The sequence below is a fragment of the Nerophis lumbriciformis genome, linkage group LG10 (assembly GCF_033978685.3).
Source record: "Nerophis lumbriciformis linkage group LG10, RoL_Nlum_v2.1, whole genome shotgun sequence".
Classification (NCBI taxonomy): domain Eukaryota; kingdom Metazoa; phylum Chordata; class Actinopteri; order Syngnathiformes; family Syngnathidae; genus Nerophis; species Nerophis lumbriciformis.
In genome coordinates, this window is record NC_084557.2 from 46141121 (window position 1) to 46163593 (window position 22473).

Here is a 22473-nt window from a genome sequence, read left to right on the forward strand (position 1 = left end):
AGAAGAAATGATCAAGTATGACACATAGAATGGATCTGCTATCCCCGTTTAAATAAAAAAAATGTAATTTCAGTACAGTGACGTGCGGTGAGGTTGATGGCTGGTGAGGCACTGACTTCATCACAGTCAGATTTACAAACATATGAACCCCAAATAGTATCTTATTCACCATTTGATTGGCAGCAGTTAACGGGTTATGTTTAAAAGCTCATACCAGCATTCTTCCCTGCTTGGCACTCAGCATCAAGGGTTGGAATTGGGGGTTAAATCACCAAAAATGATTCCCGGTGCAGCGCCGCTGCTGCCCACTGCTCCCCTCACCTCCCAGGGGGTGAACAAGGGGATTGGTCAAATGCAGAGGACAAATTTCATTACACCTAGTGTGTGTGTGACAATCATTGGTACTTTAACTTAACTTTAACTTTACACATGCAAACTGTAGCACACAAAAAAGCACATTTAATAAAAAAAAAAAACGTTATTATGGTCTTACCTTTACTTATAAATGAAGTCCACAACTAAAGCCCTCACTTAAACTTTCCACGTGCAAGATTAAATCTATTTAAAAAAGTGTAACCGAGGGTTTATAAATGTCGCCTATACTGTATGAAACTACAAAATAACAAACACGGAGGCTCCAGTTTACACGAGGACCACTTTATTTAACTTCTTTCAAAAACCTCCGCTCCACTCCATGTCATGACTTCCGCTCTTAGCGCCTTCAAAATAAGAGCTTAAGGCATATACTGTATAACAGCGCATAACAGTAAATTAATATCACAAAGAGAAAAGCCCATGAAAATAGGTTACAAAAGTTATTTAATAAAAAGCCAAAAAGTGCAAAAACAATAATGTTCGTGTTGGAGGAGTTGTGAATTAGATACACCTGCAGTCTGCAGGTGTACCTAATGTTGTGGCCCTGCAGTCATTCACAACTCCTCCAACACTAACATTATTGTTTTTGCACTTTTTGGCTTCTTATGAAATAACTTTTTTAAATAGATTCAATCTTGCACGTGGAAAGTTTAAGTGTGGGCTTTAGCTGATATAACAATTCTACGGCGGGGGTGCAGGAGGCGGGGCTACTGGAGCCTCAGCCAGTGTGTCTTTTGCAGCCGTTTTATGATCGCTCAGCACAAGAAATACGTTACACACATACAAAATACACTGTACATTATATACCTCAGCTAACTAAACTATGGAAATGTATAATATAGTTCATATAGCAATACAGTCTCACTGCACAGCAGGCCAGCAGTTAGCCGAGTCCGCAATCCATGTTGAGGCACTGAGTGACGTGCCTCAACTGGCTGCTGATCACCACACCGTCTCTTCTCAGTATTTGAACGGCAAATGTGAAAATTCAGCGATTTTGAATAAAAATAATCTAAAACTGGTGAAGTTAAATGGAAAATAACTCTATAGTATAATCACTGGATACATATAACAATTTAATTCTTTTTTTTTTTTTTTTACTTTTTTTTTCTTTCCATGATGGCAGGTGAGGCCCCGCCTCACCTGCCTCTAGTGACTGCACGTCACTGTTTCAGTAGGCCTTTAAGTGTGTTTTATCCAATTACTCGATTATTTGAAAAAACAACAACAACCTAATTAATAGTTTACTCGATTATTAAAATACGTGATAGCTGCAGGATTTGTCAAAGGGTTTTGGAATAAGTGTTGCAAAAAATAAACCACACAATAGCATAACCAAAGTTAATCCTTGTTTGCTGAACAGGGATCCCGTGAGATTTGCTGACGTCATGCATGCCAATGGTTGCAACTTTGATGTTCTTGTGCAGAGTTTTCCCTTTATCTGCGTTGTATGGTCTTTTTTGGTGGCTATTTTTTTTATTAGAAACATAATGCCTCCAGATGAATTTGTGGAAACAAAGACATTTTTAAGAGAAGTTCCCGTTGTGTGTTCTCACACTGTATCCAACATCTGGGACAGGATTCTCAAGTGCTTGTGAGCACACTTCCTGTGGCGAGTGCTGATCATATCCGGTTTTTGTAACTGTCAGCTCTAAACTAGCGGCCAAGGACCATGTGATATTTTTCTTTTTGTGTCAAGGCGCAGTCACCTGACTACCAGAGTCTCTGTAATCATTCACCAGATGTCACTGAGTGAGTGACCCATTCCACTGTGTCTGCCACATGAGGACTGAGAAGCAGCCAGGGAGGCGTGACACGCAAGGTACTCTTGATTTGAATGAGTTGTAAGAATTTGACTAGTGAAATAACTTACTGATACTAGTGATAATGGCTTCAGATTTGACAAGGTTATTGTTTAGCATTCTTACGCTGCCGGAGAAGAATCAGAGCTGATAAAATCAAGTCGCACAGCCATGCTTTGTCAACACTTTGTACTGTGCAGACACTTTTGAACCCTCAATGTCACTTTCGATGTTGCAGAGCACTTCCAAGTATGACTACTCTTTTACTTCCTTTCGACTCAGTACATGTAGACACAAACATAAAAAAATTAGCTAATTGTAAAAATACTTGAAAACAAAATTGGTCTAAAATGTATTTTATACAAAGCCATTGTTAAGATTTCATTTGTATTTAACAAATACAGTATAAACAAAATAGTGATTTGTCTTGTATGAATTTTGTTCATCTATTTTAGGCATTAGCCTTGTGTAAAATATTTTTCAAAAGTATGCACATTGTTCACATTTTTCTAATGGCTTGCTCGATTTTTATAAACAGCATATTGCGGCTCATTTAGTCATCTGTTTTTTTAATAAGGTACTGTTTGTGACATCTGTCTTATGTTATCATGATAGTTAATAGTTGACTATCTCTGCTACTTCTTTATTATTTTCAATACTATTACCTATTGTTGCTGTATTTGCAAGCAGTACGCTAACCAATCAAGTTAGCATCTACATTTAACCCATTCATTAGATTACAACATGCATGATTTCTAATATACAAACCCCGTTTCCATATGGGTTGGGAAATTGTGTTAGATGTAATTATAAACGGAATACAATGATTTGCAAATCATTTTCAACCCATATTCACTTGAATGCACTACAAAGACAAGATTTTTGATGTTCAAACTCATAAACTTTATTTTTTTTTGGCAAACAACAATTAACTTAGAATTTCATGGCTGCAACACGTGCCAAAGTAGTTGGGAAAGGGCATGTTCACCACTGTGTTACATCACCTTTTCTTTTAACAACACTCAATAAACGATTAGGAACTGAGGAAACTAATTGTTGAAGCTTTGAAAGTGGAATTCTTTCCCATTCTTGTTTTATGTAGAGCTTCAGTCGTTCAACAGTCCGGGGGTCTCCGCTGTCGTATTTTCCGCTTCATAATGTGCCACACATTTTCGATGGGGGACAGGTCTGGACTGCAGGTGGGCCAGGAAAGTACCCGCACTCTTTTTTTTACGAAGCCACGCTGTTGTAACACGTGCTGAATGTGGCTTGGCATTGTATTGCTGAAATAAGCAGGGGCGTCCATGAAAAAGACGGCGCTTAGATGGCAGCATATGTTGTTCCAAAACCTGTATGTACCTTTCAGCATTAATGGTGCCTTCACAGATGTGTAAGTTACCCATGCCTTGGGCACTAATGCACCCCCATACCATCACACATGCTGGCTTTTCAACTTTGCGTCGATAACAGTCTGGATGGTTCGCTTCCCCTTTGGTCCGGATGACACGATGTCGAATATTTCCAAAAACAATTTGAAATGTGGACTCGTCAGACCACAGAACACTTTTCCACTTTGCATGAGTCCATCTTAGATGATCTCGGGCCCAGAGAAGCCGGCGGCGTTTCTGGATGTTGTTGATAAATGGCTTTCGCTTTGCATAGTAGAGCTTTAACTTGCACTTACAGATGTAGCGACCAACTCTATTTAGTGACAGTGGTTTTCTGAAGTGTTCCTGAGCCCATGTGGTGATATCCTTTAGAGATTGATGTCGGTTTTTGATACAGTGCCGTCTGAGGGATCGAAGGTCACGGTCATTCAATGTTGGTTTCCAGCCATGCCGCTTACGTGGAGTGATTTCTCCAGATTCTCTGAACCTTTTGATGATATTATGGACCGTAGATGTTGAAATCCCTAAATTTCTTGCAATTGCACTTTGAGAAACGTTGTTCTTAAACGGTTTGACTATTTGCTCACGCAGTTGTGGACAAAGGGGTGTACCTCGCCCCATCCTTTCTTGTGAAAGACTGAGCAATTTTTGGGAAGCTGTTTTTATACCTAATCATGGCACCCACCTGTTCCCAATTAGCCTGGGATGTTCCAAATAAGTGTTTGATGAGCATTCCTCAACTTTATCAGTATTTATTGCCACCTTTCCCAACTTCTTTGTCACGTGTTGCTGGCATCAAATTCTAAAGTTAATGATTATTTGCCAAAAAAAAAAAGTTTATCAGTTTGAACATCAAATATGTTGTCTTTGTAGCATATTCAACTGAATATGGGTTGAAAATGATTTGCAAATCATTGTATTCCGTTTATATTTACATCTAACACAATTTCCCAACTCATATGGAAACGGGGTTTGTACATGATGTCTAATATACATTATTGCACCTTCAAATGTTCTCTGTTGTTGCAGAATTGCTTATTGTGCCTTTAACACTGTGTTTAGTTGCACAGTGTTTTTGCCCGCTTCCTGCCCGTTTGTGAATGCAAGGCAATATTTACTGCTTCATTGTTGAAATGATGAACAAGGGTCAGAGCAGAGCTGTTATCTGTCGGACTCAGTGGCCGCCACACTTGTCGGTTTTATTGAACGTGTCCCACGGCAGCTTTAAGTGCCTGAGTTTACTTGTTAGTTCAAGGTTCTGCAGCACAGGCCAGTTTCACAATCATTGTGACTAATTGTTTACTCATCATTGCTTATCTGCATACAAGCTCAAATTAAATGTCCCCGTGTGTATGCTTGTCGGTAGAACGGCTCCAAAGAGGTCTATCTGACTCGTGCTGTGCAAGGATCCTAGTAGAATAGTGCCTGTAACACTCCAGTCCTGTAGGTGGCAATAATGTACATTTCAAAATAGCCATACTCAGGAAGCTTTTTCCCCCACTGCATCTGTATCTGGTTGATTACTGCACTTGGCATTGATGCAAGCAGGCTGTGACTGCACAAATACATGTGCTTGTGGAGCACTCAGCTTTGACACGCCTGAATTGTGTACATGTTTATTATTGTAATTATAGTCTAATATTTGGTCTTCTCATATATTACATATACAAACTATTTAAAGTACAGTAATCTAAAAACACATTTTAATATGATTACAACATATTTATAACCACAGTTGTAAACACATTGTTAAAGTAATACAGCAGTACCTAAATTTACAAGCTCAATTGGTTCTGTGACGGAGCTCCTAACTCAAAACACTTGTATCTCAAATCCACATTTCCCATTTAAATTCATCGAAATCAATTTCATCTGTGCTTGGCCCCCACACAAACAGCACCATTTTAACATGTAACTAGCCTTTTAAAAAGAAAAACAAACTTAGATAAGAACTATTGTACAAAACCCAAAACAAGCGAAGTTGGCACGTTGTGTAATTCGTAAATATAAACGGAATACAATGATTTGCAAATCCTTTTCAACTTATATTCAATTGAATAGACTGCAAAGACAAGATATTTCATGTTCGAACTGAGATAATAATCATTAACTTAGAATTTAATGGCAGCACTGTGTTACATGGCCTTTCCTTTTAACAACACTCAGTAAACGTTTGGTGACTGAGGTGACCAATTTTTGAAGCTTTTCAGGTGAAATTCTTTCCCAGTCTTACTTGATGTACAGCTTAAATTGTTCAACAGTCCGGGGTCCCAGTTGTCGTATTTTACGCTTCATAATGCCCGAAAGGGACAAGCGGTAGAAAATGGATGGATTGATAATGCGCCACACATTTTCAATGGGAGACAGGTCTGGAGTACAGGCAGGCCAGTCTAGTACCCTCTTTTACTATGAAGCCACGCTGTTGTAACACGTGGTTTGGCATTGTCTTGCTGAAATAAGCAGGGGCGTCCATGGTAACGTTGCTTGGGTGGCAACATATGTTGCTCCAAAACCTGTATGTACCTTTCAGCATTAATGGTGCCTTCACAGATGTGTAAGTTACCCATGTCTTGGGCACTAATGCACCCCCATACCATCACAGATGCTGGCTTTTGAACTTTGCGTCGATAACAGTCTGGATGGTTTGCTTCCCCTTTGGTCCGGATGACACGATGTCGAATATTTCCAAAAACAATTTGAAATGTGGACTCGTCAGACCACAGAACACTTTTCCACTTTGCATGAGTCCATCTTAGATGAGCTCGGGCCCAGCGAAGCCGACGGCGTTTCTGGGTGTTGTTGATAAATGGCTTTCGCTTTGCATAGCAGAGTTTTTAATTTCATGGCTGCAACACGTGCCAAAGTAGTTGGGAAAGGGCATGTTCACCACTGTGTTACATCACCTTTTCTTTTAACAACACTCAATAAACGATTGGGAACTGAGGAAACTAATTGTTGAAGCTTTGAAAGTGGAATTCTTTCCCATTCTGAGCTTCAGTCGTTCAACAGTCCGGGGTCTCCGCTGTCGTATTTTACGCTTCATAATGCGTCACACATTTTCGATGGGGGACAGGTCTGGACTGCAGGCGGGCCAAGAAAGTACCCGCACTCTTTTTTTTACGAAGCCACGCTGTTGTAACACGTGCTGAATGTGGCTTGGCATTGTCTTGCTGAAATAAGCAGGGGCGTCCATGAAAAAGACGGCACTTAGATGGCAGCATATGTTGTTTCAGCATTAATGGTGCCTTCACAGATGTGTAAGTTACCCATGCCTTGGGCACTAATACACCCCCATACCATCACAGATGCTGGCTTTTCAACTTTGCGTCGATAACAGTCTGGATGGTTCGCTTCCCCTTTGGTCCGGATGACACGATGTCGAATATTTCCAAAAACAATTTGAAATGTGGACTCGTCAGACCACAGAACACTTTTCCACTTTGCATGAGTCCATCTTAGATGATCTCGGGCCCAGAGAAGCCGGCGGCGTTTCTGGATGTTGTTGATAAATGGCTTTCGTTTTGCATAGTAGAGCTTTAACTTGCACTTGCAGATGTAGCGACAAACTGTATTTAGTGACAGTGGTTTTCTGAAGTGTTCCTGAGCCCATGTGGTGATATCCTTTAGAGATTGATGTCAGTTTTTGATACAGTGCCGTCTGAGGGATCGAAGGTCACGGTCATTCAATGTTGGTTTCCGGCCATGCCGCTTACGTGGAGTGATTTCTCCAGATTCTCTGAACCTTTTGATGATATTATGGACCGTAGATGTTGAAATCCCTAAATTTCTTGCAATTGCACTTTGAGAAACGTTGTTCTTAAACTGTTTGACTATTTGCTCACGCAGTTGTGGACAAAGGGGTGTACCTCGCCCCATCCTTTCTTGTGAAAGACTGAGCATTTTTTGGGAAGCTGTTTTTATACCCTATCATGGCACCCACCTGTTCCCAATTAGCCTGCACACCTGTGGGATGTTCCAAATAAGTGTTTGATGAGCATTCCTCAACTTTATCAGTATTTATTGCCACCTTTCCCAACTTCTTTGTCACGTGTTGCTGGCATCAAATTCTAAAGTTAATGATTATTTGCAAAAAAAAAAAAAAGTTTATGAGTTTGAACATCAAATATGTTGTCTTTGTAGCATATTCAACTGAATATGGGTTGAAAAGGATTTGTAAGTCATTGTATTCCGTTTATATTTACATCTAACACCATTTCCCAACTCATATGGAAACGGGGTTTGTACAACTCCAATTTCATCGTCCAAGTCTTCTTAACGCAATGGTCTCTATACGGTAAGGGTACATATCGAATGATCCAATTATTTGATAGGAGGTAATTGGAGCATAGCTGCCGTGACCCGCACCATTTGCTTCCAAAAAGTAGTTCCTTTGGGATTTGGTCGGCGAATGATGGCACTGTGATACAGACATTGAGGGCCACTTGTTCCCACACAGACAACCGATTGTCGTGAAAGCACAGGCATGTGAAAAGACTGTAGGTCAAATAAATGTCCTGATGTGACAACTGGAAGCTGAGAGCATGGCTAAAAAGATTGTAGATGCCAGCTTGTCGGGTGACTCATGGAAGTGTGTACAACTAAATTATAGTAGCCTTCTCTAAATTGTGGCACAGGGCAAATAAAGTGTAAGCACGATAGGTATATTATAGTGGTTGTAGTTTGCATTGTGCAGCATCATCCTGAGAGCTGTTTCTAATATCCCTACACTCAGTTTACTTCTACACTGCAAAAAGTCAGTGTTCAAAAACAAGGGAAAAAAATACAAAAATGAGGGATATTTTATTTGAACTAAGCAAAATTATCTGCCAATAGAACAAGAAAATTTGGCTTGTCAAGACTTTCCAAAACAAGTAAAATTAGCTAACCTCAATGAACCCAAAAATAGCTTAAAATAAGTATATTCTCACTATTAACAAGTGCAATTTTCTTGGTAGAAAAAAAAACCATGAGACCTTTTTGCTCAATATGTTGAAAAATATTCTTAAATGAAGTAAATGCTAGTGCCATTATCTTGACATAATGATATGTGCTCGGCATTACATTTTTTAAAACAAGCAAATTGTTCTTAATTGAAAGGCAACACGACAACATCTTGTTACTCTTGGGGTCTCCTAACCGTCTAAAATTCATTTTTTAATCGATAGCATGATTTAATTGTAATTTTGAAGAATTTATCTGAATGTGCATGAACTTTTTCTGTTCAAAATTGTTAGAAATGTCAAATGTTTGAATATTAACTGTCAGTTTACTGTACTGTGCCAACTGTACTACTATATGAGTACTTATTTTCTATTGTTTCATTGAAAATAAAACAGCAAAGTCCATTTGGCTGTCATCTGTTTTAATTATGAGACACAATTGTGTCAAAATCATGATTTTTTTTTTCATGCTTGAAATAAGAAATGATTTCTTTAAAAAAGTAGTTTTTATACTTGTTGATGACACAGCTTTGCAACAGTTGATATTCTAGTGATATTCTAGTTTCAAGCATGTTTTACTGTATTTTTCGGACTATAAGTCGCAGTTTTTTTCATAGTTTGGCCGGGCTCCAGTGCGACTTATATATGTTTTTTTCCTTCTTTATTATGCATTTTCGGCAGGTGCAACTTATACTCCGAAAAATGCGGTACTCAATATAGGTCATAACATCTCAGCAATAAGCTGTAATATCTTACTGAGATCATTTAGGACCAAAACATTTACAACAAGTAAAATACTCTAACATAAAATCTGCTTAGTGAGAATAATTATCTTATCAGACAGAAAATAAGCAAATATCACCCTTATTTGTGACAGGTTTAAACACTGATGACATCTGTTAATCAGACAAGAAGCAAGGAATCATGCAGAGACAGAGTTCAATTTAGCTCATGTGGAGAATGCATGGAGCTGCACACTTAGTCACAGTTTCGCCCTACGCTCTAAGGTTCAGCTCCCGCGTCCCTCTTTTTATTCAGAGTTCCATAGTCAACAACACTGAGGCCGCCTCTAAAAGGAGTGGTCACATATATTATGCAAAGCAGGTCCAGGACGCACAGTACGTGACAGAATGTGCTGGGGGCCTTGTGATTTCGCCTTGTCCCCGCTTCGTCTGCGTGTTGTCATCTTATTGAAGTCTCTGCTTCGTCTGCGTGCTGTCATCGTATCTTCGTTGAGGTCGTTGAAGTACTTGGCTGAAACAAAGATAACATCTACCCCTCAGACAAGAAGTTTTGTCCTTGCATAGATTAGAAAAGTCTAACTTGAGCACAATTGCTAATAACTAAAGCAACAGACTTTAAAGGGGAACATTATCACAATTTCAGAAGGGTTAAAACCATTAAAAATCAGTTCCCAGTGGCTTATTTTATTTTTCGAAGTTTTTTTCAAAATGTTACCTATCACGCAATACCCCTAAAAAAAGCTTCAAAGTGCCTGATTTTAACCATCGTTATATACACCCGTCCATTTTCCTGTGATGTCACATAGTGATGCCAACTCAAACAAACATAGCGCATAGAACAGCAAGCTATAGCGACATTAGCTCGGATTCAGACTCGGATTTCAGCGGCTTAAGCGATTCAACAGATTACGCATGTATTGAAACGGATGGTTGTAGTGTGGAGGCAGGTAGCGAAAACGAAATTGAAGAAGAAACTGAAGCTATTGAGCCATATCGGTTTGAACCGTATGCAAGCGAAACCGACGAAAACGACACGACAGCCAGCGACACGGGAGAAAGCGAGGACGAATTCGGCGATCGCCTTCTAACCAACGATTGGTATGTGTTTGTTTGGCATTAAAGGAAACTAACAACTATGAACTAGGTTTACAGCATATGAAATACATTTGGCAACAACATGCACTTTGAGAGTGCAGACAGCCCAGTTTTCATCAATTAATATATTCTGTAGACATACCCTCATGTCAGCAGGCCAGGGAAGCTAGGGTCGATATTCGTCTCTTGATCATTTTCGGGACGGTGTGAGCCAAGACATCCAGGGGGTTTAGCTCGCTCGTCTGCGGGAACAAACTGCCGCCATTGCTTGCCGTGCTACCGAGGTCCTTTGTCCCTGAATTGCTCACACACTCCGGCAGATTCAATGGGGGTCTGGCGGCAGATTTCTTTGACTTTATCGTTGGAAATGCATCTGCTTTGAGTGTCGCAGGATATCCACACATTCTTGCCATCTCTGTCGTAGCATAGCTTTCGTCGGTAAAGTGTGCGGAACAAACGTCCAATTTCTTGCCACTTTCGCATCTTTGGGCCACTGGTGCAACTTGAATCCGTCCCTGTTCGTGTTGTTACACCCTCCGACAACACACCGACGAGGCATGATGTCTCCAAGGTACGGAAAACAGTCGAAAAAAACGGAAAATAACAGAGCTGATTTGACTCGGTGTTTGAGAAAATGGCGGATTGCTTCCCGATGTGACGTCACAACGTGACGTCATCGCTCAGAGAGCGAATAATAGAAAGGCGTTTAATTCGCCAAAATTCACCCATTTAGAGTTCGGAAATCGGTTAAAAAAATATATGGTCTTTTTTCTGCAACATCAAGGTATATATTGACGCTTACATAGGTCTGGTGATAATGTTCCCCTTTAATGTTTCAAACTGATTCGACTATTCAATGTCAAAATATAAACAGTAGAATTAATCAACAAAATGTCAGCTACTGTCTTGTCTAAAACACCAATGAAAATTAAATTGAGCATTTAGACAGGCTATACTGTAGCAAAAGTCATCACATGTCTGCTACAATCATGTGTGTTCTTAAATGTGTATTCCACCTCTTCCATGTCGAGAGCAGTTTTGATTTGGGCTTACTTGGTAAACAACTAAAATGAATGTGTTGGGCATTGTTTGATCCAGACACATACGTTTGTCCAAATGTGGCCAAGTATACGCATTGTGGGTTACCTGGACGTCGTCTACTTCGCTAAAAGAAAAATCTAAGGAAGAGAATCCTTTTGCCATCTACCACTAGTTTTTTCAATATAAAAATCGCTTGAATACTCCCTCTTCTCTTCTCCGACTCTCTCTTCGTCATTTGGGATGTGGGCGTCTGTTGTGATTTCTCTTCCTGGTTGATGACCCGCCCTATATTGGTCTGTTTGTAATGTTTTGCCCTAATCTCAACCAATCGTGACTCATCATAGAAAACTGACCAACCAATCATGGATTTTCTTAAACGTAAACCAACCAATCATCATTGATTTTCCCGTATATTTTGTCCCCTGCCCGTATATATATTGACGCTTACATAGGTCTGGTGATAATGTTCCCCTTTAAGCATACTAAAGTTAGTGTGATAATATATACATAATTATTCTAACAATTTGAGATACTTAATCTTACTTACATTTCAGTTTTTGCAGTGTACCCCACTGCAAACAACAACAACCGGCATTTGATATATTGAGTTTTTTTTAAATACAGCTCTTATGCAAGATTTGAAAGAAAGCAAGTCATTGCCTATCGATAAAAAAGCAAAAGTCTAGTCAACATCTTCATCAAAACAAATAAGAGCTACAGTATGTTCTTGTACAAATACACCACAGCATAGAACAAACTTCCAAGGCCACATGATTGTGTTGATGTTTGTATTGGCAAAGCTAATAGTGTTTGTTACGTCACTTTAAACGTAACACTTGCTTTGTCTTACATTTAGACATTACAGTATGTTCTCATCTGACCTCCACCGCACTTTTGTCCGCCTTCTTCCACCTCTGGAGGAGCTGGAGGCCAGAGGGGTTGAATGGGGGCTTTAAGCTGTCCCAAGCTCAACACCCCAAATCAACCCAGCTATGGAAACATCCTCACATGCTCTGCAATCTGCCCAAGCCCTAATGATATTTGCTTTCGAGGGGCGGATGGCTACACAGAGAAACCCACCACTCAGCATGATTGTGAGTCGTGCTTGAGCGTTGTGACTCGTGACTTTGAGACGTTACTAGTAGGAGGCGGGCTCCAGCTGCTGCAGAGGGAGGTGACCGGTGATTGGTGGAAGCAGTGGGTGGAGAGACGACAAGAGGGAAGAGCAAGCATCCTTACACACTGAGGCATAGTGTAGTGTGTCAAAAATAGGAAATATCTTGGGAATCAGGCCGAAAACATGTGCTGGCTAAAATGATTTGTTTAAGCAAGTAGCACAGACGTCATGGCTTTCTCTGTTTAAGCAGACTTTCATCGTGATGGCGTGTCTACACTGAGGTTTAGTTTAACAAGCCACACAGTGAGTGCTTCACCATGGAAATACAGTTTTAAATGAAATTATATACAAATAAATACAACTTCAGTGATAGTTAAATGTATTTACAAACCCTGTTTCCATATGAGTTGGGAAATTGTGTTAGATGTAAATATAAACGGAATACAATGATTTGCAAATCCTTTTCAACCCATATTCAGTTGAATGCACTACAAAGACAACATATTTGATGTTCAAACTCATAAACTTTTTTTTTTTTTTTTTTAACTTAGAATTTCATGGCTGCAACACGTGCCAAAGTAGTTGGGAAAGGGCATGTTCACCACTGTGTTACTTGGCCTTTCCTTTTCACAACACTCAGTAAACGTTTGGGAACTGAGGAGACACATTTTTGAAGCTTCTCAGGTGGAATTCTTTCCCATTCTTACTTGATGTACAGCTTAAGTTGTTCAACAGTCCGGGGGTCTCCGTTCTGGTATTTTAGGCTTCATAATGCGCCACACATTTTCAATGGGAGATAGGTCTGGACTACAGGCAGGCCAGTCTAGTACCCTCACTCTTTTACTATGAAGCCACGTTGATGTAACACGTGGCTTGGCATTGTCTTGCTGAAATAAGCAGGGGCGTCCATGGTAACGTTGCTTGGATGGCAACATATGTTGCTCCAAAACCTGTATGTACCTTTCAGCATTAATGGCGCCTTCACAGATGTGTAAGTTACCCATGTCTTGGGCACTAATACACCCCCATACCATCACAGATGCTGACTTTTCAACTTTGCGCCTATAACAATCCGGATGGTTCTTTTCCGTCCACAGTTTCCAAAAACAATTTGAAATGTGGACTCGTCAGACCACAGAACACTTTTCCACTTTGTATCATTCCATCTTAAAATAGCTCAGGCCCAGCGAAGTTAACAAACGATCAGTAATCGCTGAGACTAGGATTGATTAAGATCTTCTTCTTCCTACTTTGAATCGTATTGTTGAAGTGCAATGTATTTTACATACATTTTATTTTACTGTAGTATGTCTGCATGTCATTACAGATACAACTACCCCCCATTTGAAGAAGACAGACCAGACTAAATCACCTCTAAAAGGACATAATCCCATGCAAGGCACTTCTTAACAATCAAGAAAATATATCAAACGGCTGCTCTCACCATCCGCAGTACACAAAGACATTGACGGCAGTGAGGATTCAGGGCTTTACATAAATGGCTGACAAGCAAATCAGGTAAGATAAAGACTACAAGAAATACAGCTGCATTTTATGCTGCAATGTCATGTTTGGGTTTTTTCCTACCGTCTTCATCCAGTTTGCCTGCCAAATTGATCAATGGGGGGATCGCCGGCCTAATCGGAGTCACTTGTGTGTTTCCTATCGACCTGGCCAAGACTCGCCTGCAAAACCAGCAAAATGGATCCCGCCTTTACACTAGCATGTATGTCTAATCTGTTCAGTGTGACAATAGTATTGTTTTTTGCTGTGTAACATCTGTCGGTTTTTATTCTTCAGGTCAGACTGCCTTATTAAGACCATCCGGTCAGAGGGGTATTTTGGGATGTACAGAGGTAAGTTTTAATTTTGAGAAAAAAACTTGATAAGGGTGGGGACTAGGGATGTCCCGATCCAGGTTTTTGCACTTCCGATCCGATACCGATATTGTTTTTGCATTTCCGATCCGATACCGTTACTGACCGATACTGGCCTATCCGAGCATGTATTAAAGTTTAAAGTTATTTAACCTACTTAGTTGTCAGAATCATGTTGAAAAGGGTTTTAGTACTCTTGATAACAACTAGCCAGCTGAATTAGGGGAGTTTGAATAATACACAATGGTTGGTAACAAGAAACTGACCTGTTTATTCAAGGATAAACACAAAATAGACACAATTATACATGACAAACAGAAATGGCATCATTGAACTAGGGCTGGGCGATATGGCCTTTTTTAAAATATTGCGATACTTTAAGGCCATATTGCGATACACGATATATATCTCGATATTTTGCCTTAGCCTTGAATGAACACTTGATGCATATAATCACAGCAGTATGATGATTCTATGTGTTTTGATTGATTGATTGAGACTTTTATTAGTAGGTCGCACAGTGAAGTACATATTCCGTACAATTGACCACTAAATGGTAACACCCCAATAAGTTTTTCAACTTGTTTAAGTCGGGGTCCACTTAAATTGATTCATGATACAGATATATACTATCAGATATATACTATCATCATAATACAGTCATCACACAAGATAATCACATTGAATTATTTACATTATTTATAATCCAGGGTGTGGAGGGGGGCGCCGGATGTAAGTGTCAAAAAGACAGCCAAAAGAGTTTGATATGAGAATAAATCTAAAGTTAAAATATAGGGTAGAAATGCACCCATTTGCAGGAAATGTAGTCTTGATTTTCAACATTTTCTTTCAAGGCTTGCATGTATACATTAAAACATTCTTCTTCATACTGCATTAATATATGCTACTTTTAAACTTTCATGCAGAGAAGGAAATCACAACTAAAAAAATCACTAATTTTTTCATACGGTGTTGATGTGGAAATTTTTGCCTCGGCATTTTGATGGTGTGGGCGTGTGGCACCGAATGGAGATAAGCGTCTCGACAGACGTTACAATATTTGAACAATGATGACGACAACTGTTTTCTCTGTCGTGTCCGTATGTCGAAAATTGTTATGCGCTTATCTTTTTATTTGATTTTGTGCGTGGCATAGATTTGCTATGCGCAGAGGACGCTTAAACAGTGCGCAATTGCACAGGCGAGCACCTTAGAGGGAGCGTTGCTCGCACGGCTGCGCTAGCATCACAGCTAATGTTAGCCATGCTGCTACTTCTCTGCTGGGAGAGGACGTATACGTATGTGACGTATGATGTGACAGTATGTGACGTATGACGTGACAGTATGTGAGGTGCGCTTGCTGTCTGTGAGAGGGAGACACAGGAAAGAGTGAGAAGAGCCTGTCGTGTAATGCCAGCAGCTAAAAGCAACTGCGTGAGAATTCACAGACCTGTGAATGTGTTGAAGGTGTGCTGGAAAATGCGGAACGGAAATTAGGGAGCAGCAGAAAAGTGGAATGTATTATTTAAATCGGTGCGTTGGAAAACACGGACCAGAGTTTTTTTTAAAACTGGATCTGGATCTGCATTTTCCCATGCCTTGCCGATACGCAATTTTTGGCAAATATCGGCAGCCGATCCGATCCAAATATCGGATCGGGACATCCCTAGTAGGGACGATGCTCGAAACCGGTTTTCCCGGTTGTTCGATAAGAAAAGAACCGAGTCCTTGTACTCAAATCCCTTTTTGAGAACCGGTACCCGTTATCGAGGCCACTATAGTAAAGAAAAAGATTTAGTTCTTTATTCGAATCCCTGCGAACGAATCCCGTCCCGACAAGAAATGCCTCGTGGGACATCACAAGAAATGACGTCGCGTAGCTCAGTCATTAGGCGCAGATAGGGAAAGCAGGAAAAACAATGGACCGGAAAAAGCGCTCCAAGGTGTAATAAAGTTCAAAACAAAAGGTATAATCCAATGAATAACTTTACTGAGAGATTTGAGCAGGGTACAAACACATGACCAACACTTTTACGACCAACCTAGCCTATCTCAGCTACAATCGGGCGGAAGGCGGGGTACACCCCGGACAAGTCGCCACCTCATCGCAGGGCCAACAGATAGACAGACAACATTCACACTCACATTCACACACTAGGGCCAATTTAGTGTTGCCAATCAACCTATCCCCAGGTGCATGTTTTTGTACAACTACTGCCATCCTGTGGAGTTACTAAAAGCTACATTGGGATATTTCCTACAGCCGCATCTGTTATTGCAAAAACATTTTTGACCTGGTGCTAATTAGAAACAACAACAGTTATTTGCTTTAGTAAACTATGGAGTCTTTTGGTGATTTTGAATGAATAATGTTACTTGGAGCATATACATATATGCTGTATATATATTGCTCCATATATCACCTACTCAGTGGCCTAGTGGTTAGAGTGTCCGCCCTGAGATCGGTAGGTTGTGAGTTCAAACCCCGGCCGAGTCATACAAAAAGACTATAAAAATGGGAGCCATTACCTCCCTGCGTGGCACTCAGCATCAAGGGTTGGAATTGTGGGTTAAATCACCAAAAATGATTCCCGGGCGCGGCCACCGCTGCTGCCCACTGCTCCCCTCATCTCCCAAGGGGTGATCAAGGGTGATTGGTCAAATGCAGAGAATAATTTCGCCACACTTAGTGTGTGTGTGACAATCATTGGTACTTTATACAATGTTTTTTTATATCATGTTTTCCCCTTCTCGTGTTATAAAATAAAGCCAAAAAAGTTACAGTAAAAGTAAAACACATGCACAGTTATCTTTTGAATGCTCACTAAAGTCTCGTACAGCTGTCCAAATTGTACAACATTATTAGCATTAAAAATGAGAAGTTCCACTGTATGCAGTTCATAAAAAAATGTAAACAAAAAGACATGTTTTTCAATGTTTCCACTCCTCTCCTCCTTTGCTTTGCCCTGTTTGTTCTCCAGGAGCGGCGGTTAACCTCACACTCGTGACGCCAGAGAAAGCCATCAAATTGGCAGCCAATGACTTCTTCAGGCATCACCTCTCCAAGGATGGGTGAGGGATTTAAATGCTTACGCGCGCAGACACACACACACACACACACACACACACCCACTGCAAAAAGTCATTGTTCAAAAACAAATTAAAAAAATACAAAAATGAGGGGTATTTTATTTGAACTAAGCAAAATGATCTGCCAATAGAACAAGAAAATTTGGCTTGTCAAGACTTTCCAAAACAGGTAAAATTAGCTAACCTTAATGAACCCAAAAATACCTTAAAATAAGTATATTCTCACTAATAACAAGTGCACTTTTCTTGGTAGAAAAAAAAGAGACCTTTTTGCTCAATATGTTGAAAAATATTCTTAAATGAAGTAAATGCTAGTGCCATTATCTTGACATAATGATATGCGCTCGGCATTACATTTCTTGAAACCAGCAAACCATCCATCCATCTTCTTCCGCTTATCCGAGGTCGGGTCGCGGGGGCAGCAGCCTAAGCAGGGAAGCCCAGACTTCCCTCTCCCCAGCCACTTCGTCCAGCTCCTCCCGGGGGATCCCGAGGCGTTCCCAGGCCAGCCGGGATATATAGTCTTCCCAACGTGTCCTGGGTCTTCCTACCGGTCGGACGTGCCCTAAACACCTCCCTAGGGAGGCGTTCGGGTGGCATCCTGATTAGATGCCCGAACCACCTCATCTGGCTCCTCTCGATGTGGAGGAGCAGCGGCTTTACTTTGAGCTCCTCCCGGATGGCAGAGCTTCTCACCCTATCTCTAAGGGAGAGCCCCGTCACCCGGCGGAGGAAACTCATTTCGGCCGCTTGTACCCGTGATCTTGTCCTTTCGGTCATAACCCAAAGCTCATGACCATAGGTGAGGATGGGAACGTAGATCAACCGGTAAATTGAGAGCTTTGCCTTCCGGCTCAGCTCCTTCTTCACCACAACGGATCGATACAGCGTCCGCATTACTGAAGACGCCGCACCGATCCGCCTGTCGATCTCACGATCCACTCTTCCCTCACTCGTGAACAAGACTCCGAGGTACTTGAACTCCTCCACTTGGGGAAAGATCTCCTCCCCAACCCGGAGATGGCACTCCACCCTTTTCCGGGCGAGAACCATGGACTCGGACTTGGAGGTGCTGATTCCCATCCCAGTCGCTTCACACTCGGCTGCAGATCTTGGCCAGATGAAGCCATCAGGACCACATCATCTGCAAAAAGCAGAGACTTAATCCTGCAGCCACCAAACCAGATACCCTCAACGCCCTAACTGCGCCTTCTTGAAACCAGCAAACTTATACTAAAAACTAATTTATTGTTCTTAATGGAAAGGCAACAAGGCAAGCGCTTGTTACTCTCGAGGTCTCCTAGCCGCTCAGGCAAATCATATTGTCTAAAAATGCATTTTTCCATGGATAACATGACATCATCGCACCAAGTGCGTGCTCTTTCAGTCAATTAGTGCGCATATATACAGCCCGGCCCCCGGACACATTTTTATTATTGTAATTTTGAAGAATTTATCTGAATGTGCATGAACTATTTCTGTTCAAAATAGTTAGAAATGTCACATGTTAAATGTTTAAATATTAACTGTCAGTTTACTGTACTGTGCCAACTGTACTACTATATGAGTACCTGTTTTCTATTGTTTCATTGAAAATAAAACAGCAAAGTCCATTTGGCTGTCATCTGTTTTAATTATGAGACACAATTGTGTCAAAGTCATGATTTTTTTTTTTTCATGCTTGAAATAAGAAATTTTTACTTTAAAAAAGTAGTTTTATACTTGTGAGTGTTGATGACACAGCTTTGCAACAGTTGATATTCTAGTTTCAAGCATGTTTTACTCAATATAGGTCATCAAATCTCAGCAACAAGCTGTAATATCTTACTGAGATCATTTAGGACCAAAACACTTAAAACAAGTAAAACACTCTAACATAAAATCTGCTTAGTGAGAAGAATGATCTTATCAGACAGAAAATAAGCAAATATCACCCTTATTTGAGATATTTCATCTTACTTAGATTTCAGTTTTTGCAGTGCACACACACACACAGCGTCCACTTTTTATTCACACAGTGGTTAACTATCATGTAACGTGACACATTAGCTGTCTGTATTCGCACAGTTGGTCCCCACCCTTCTTTTGTCATCACCCAGGTGCCAAACATTACATGGCAACCGTTTGTGGATATCGAGTTACGTGTATGCAAGACACGGGTGATCCTCGCTATAATCCTATTTACAATGTAAAATGATCACATCAGTTTTGTAAGCTATATTCACCAGCTAGTACAGGAGATGAATGTTGCCGGGTCATCTGTCTCCATCCCTGTGGTGACAAACATTCAGACTGATGAATGATTGACTTGTCTGGCCCAGCAACTTGTCAATTATTTATCTTCCCTGGTGTCTGAACTGTTGGTGTGGCAGACAAAGATTATCAAGTCTCTCAGGGCATTCAATCAATCGCAACTGGACATCAGTTCATGCTCATAGACTTAGATTGGTCGGTACTAGCCTCTAGACTAGATCTGACCAGTCTAAGTCAATGAGCATGAACTGATGAAGTCTTCTTGGATGAAAGGCGAAACGTTTTCTAAGACAAACCAAAAAGTCCAGTCGCAATCGATTAAATGCCCCGAGATTACAATAACCTGGATGAATGAGAACATTCATAGACATCACCAAGTCTGCTTTCAATGCATCTGACTCTCTCGTGACTTCAGTGCTTCAATCCGATTACTTTTTTAAAATGTGTTTGTTTTATTTGCAGAAAGCTCACTTTGTTGAAAGAGATGCTGGCTGGGTGCGGTGCGGGTACATGCCAGGTAAGTAAAGGCTCTATTTCCCCATTTGCTTATGTGGGGAAAAAAGATTGTGTTACATCACAATCATTATGAGAAACAAGAAGACAAAAGTAGTTTTTTTGCTTTCTAACATATAAAAATCAGCTCGTTCTAGGTGGCTAGCAATGCAGCTACTGGGAGCAATCAATTCTACCTCTAAATTACTTTAAAAATGCATTATAAAAACGTCAACAATACTTCATTTACAAACCCTGTTTCCATATGAGTTGGGAAATTGTGTTAGATGTAAATATAAACGGAATACAATGATTTGCAAATCACAACATATTTGATGTTCAAACTCATAAACATTTTTTTTTTTTGCAAATAATCATTAACTTTAGAATTTGATGCCAGCAACACGTGACAAAGAAGTTGGGAAAGGTGGCAATAAATACTGATAAAGTTGAGGAATGCTCATCAAACACTTATTTGGAACATCCCACAGGTGTGCAGGCTAATTGGGAACAGGTGGGTGCCATGATTGGGTATAAAAGTAGATTCTATGAAATGCTCAGTCATTCACAAACAAGGACGGGGCGAGGGTCACCACTTTGTCAACAAATGCGTGAGCAAATTGTTGAACAGTTTAAGAAAAACTTTTCTCAACCAGCTATTGCAAGGAATTTAGGGATTTCACCATCTACGGTCCGTAATATCATCAAAGGGTTCAGAGAATCTGGAGAAATCACTGCACGTAAGCAGCTAAGCCCGTGACCTTCGATCCCTCAGGCTGTACTGCATCAACAAGCGACATCAGTGTGTAAAGGATATCACCACATGGGCTCAGGAACACTTCAGAAACCCACTGTCAGTAACTACAGTTGGTTGCTACATCTGTAAGTGCAAGTTAAAACTCTCCTATGCAAGGCGAAACCCATTTATCAACAACACCCAGAAACTCCGTCGGCTACACTGGGCCTGAGCTCATCTAAGATGGACTGATACAAAGTGGAAAAGTGTTCTGTGATCTGACGAGTCCACATTTCAAATTGTTTTTGGCAACTGTGGATCTCGTGTCCTCCAGACCAAAGAGGAAAAGAACCATCCGGATTGTTATAGGCGTAAAGTTGAAAAGCCAGTATCTGTGATGGTATGGGGGTGTATTAGTGCCCAAGACATGGGTAACTTACACATCTGTGAAGGCGCCATTAATGCTGAAAGGTACATACAGGTTTTGGAGCAACATATGTTGCCATCCAAGCAACGTTACCATGGACGCCCCTGCTTATTTCAGCAAGACAATGCCAAGCCACGTGTTACATCAACGTGGCTTCATAGTAAAAGAGTGCGGGTACTAGACTGGCCTGCCTGTAGTCCAGACCTGTCTCCCATTGAAAATGTGTGGCGCATTATGAAGCCTAAAGTACCACAACGGAGACCCCCGGACTGTTGAACAACTTAAGCTGTACATCAAGCAAGAATGGGAAAGAATTCCACCTGAGAAGCTTCAAAAATGTGTCTCCTCAGTTCCCAAATGTTTACTGAGTGTTGTGAAAAGGAAAGGCCATGTAACACAGTGGTGAACATGCCCTTTCCCAAATACTTTGGCACGTGTTGCAGCCATGAAATTCTAGGTTAATGATTATTTGCAAAAAAAAAAAAAAGTTTATGAGTTTGAACATCAAATATGTTGTCTTTGTAGCATATTCATTTGAATATGGGTTGAAAATGATTTGCAAATCATTGTATTCCGTTTATATTTACATCTAACACAACTTCCCAACTCATATGGAAACGGGGTTTGTACATTCCGTAACCCGTATGATATACGTATGCTGTAGCAATATTATTATTGTAAGAGCGAACAATGAGGAACTCTTTTACTATCGTAACAAGACATCGGTGTGCTACAATATTAGCCATAAAAGCTAACTTCGGCAAGAGATAAGCTAGCTTCTACAACAACACGAAACACGTTTGGGTTTGTAATGCACAACATTGCGATATTACACCAATCTGTACTGACTGAAAAACATGAACAATCATATGACAGCATCTGTAAAGTATTTGCCCACATTTCATGTTTTGCTTATACAAACCCCGTTTCCATATGAGTTGGGAAATTGTGTTAGATGTAAATATAAACGGAATACAATGATTTGTTAATCATTTTCAACCCATATTCAGTTGGATGCGCAACAAAGACAACATATTTGATGTTCAAACTCATAAACTTTATTTTTTTTTTGCAAATAATAATTAACTTAGAATTTC

The 22473-nt window shown here is 40.4% G+C and overlaps 1 protein-coding gene across 1 annotated transcript in view; it reads left to right on the forward strand.

Annotated features, from left to right (window-relative positions):
• Positions 1-2056: 2056 nt before the first annotated feature.
• slc25a22a (solute carrier family 25 member 22a) overlaps positions 2057-22473 on the forward strand; it is a 51583-nt gene continuing 31166 nt past the window's right edge. The window contains exons 1-6 of the mRNA XM_061969533.2: positions 2057-2197; positions 13829-14019; positions 14102-14227; positions 14302-14357; positions 17360-17450; positions 20184-20238. Of these exons, the coding sequence (XP_061825517.1) occupies positions 14000-14019; positions 14102-14227; positions 14302-14357; positions 17360-17450; positions 20184-20238 (348 nt within the window). The 5' untranslated portion in view covers positions 2057-2197; positions 13829-13999. The remainder of the gene's footprint in view (positions 2198-13828; positions 14020-14101; positions 14228-14301; positions 14358-17359; positions 17451-20183; positions 20239-22473) is intronic.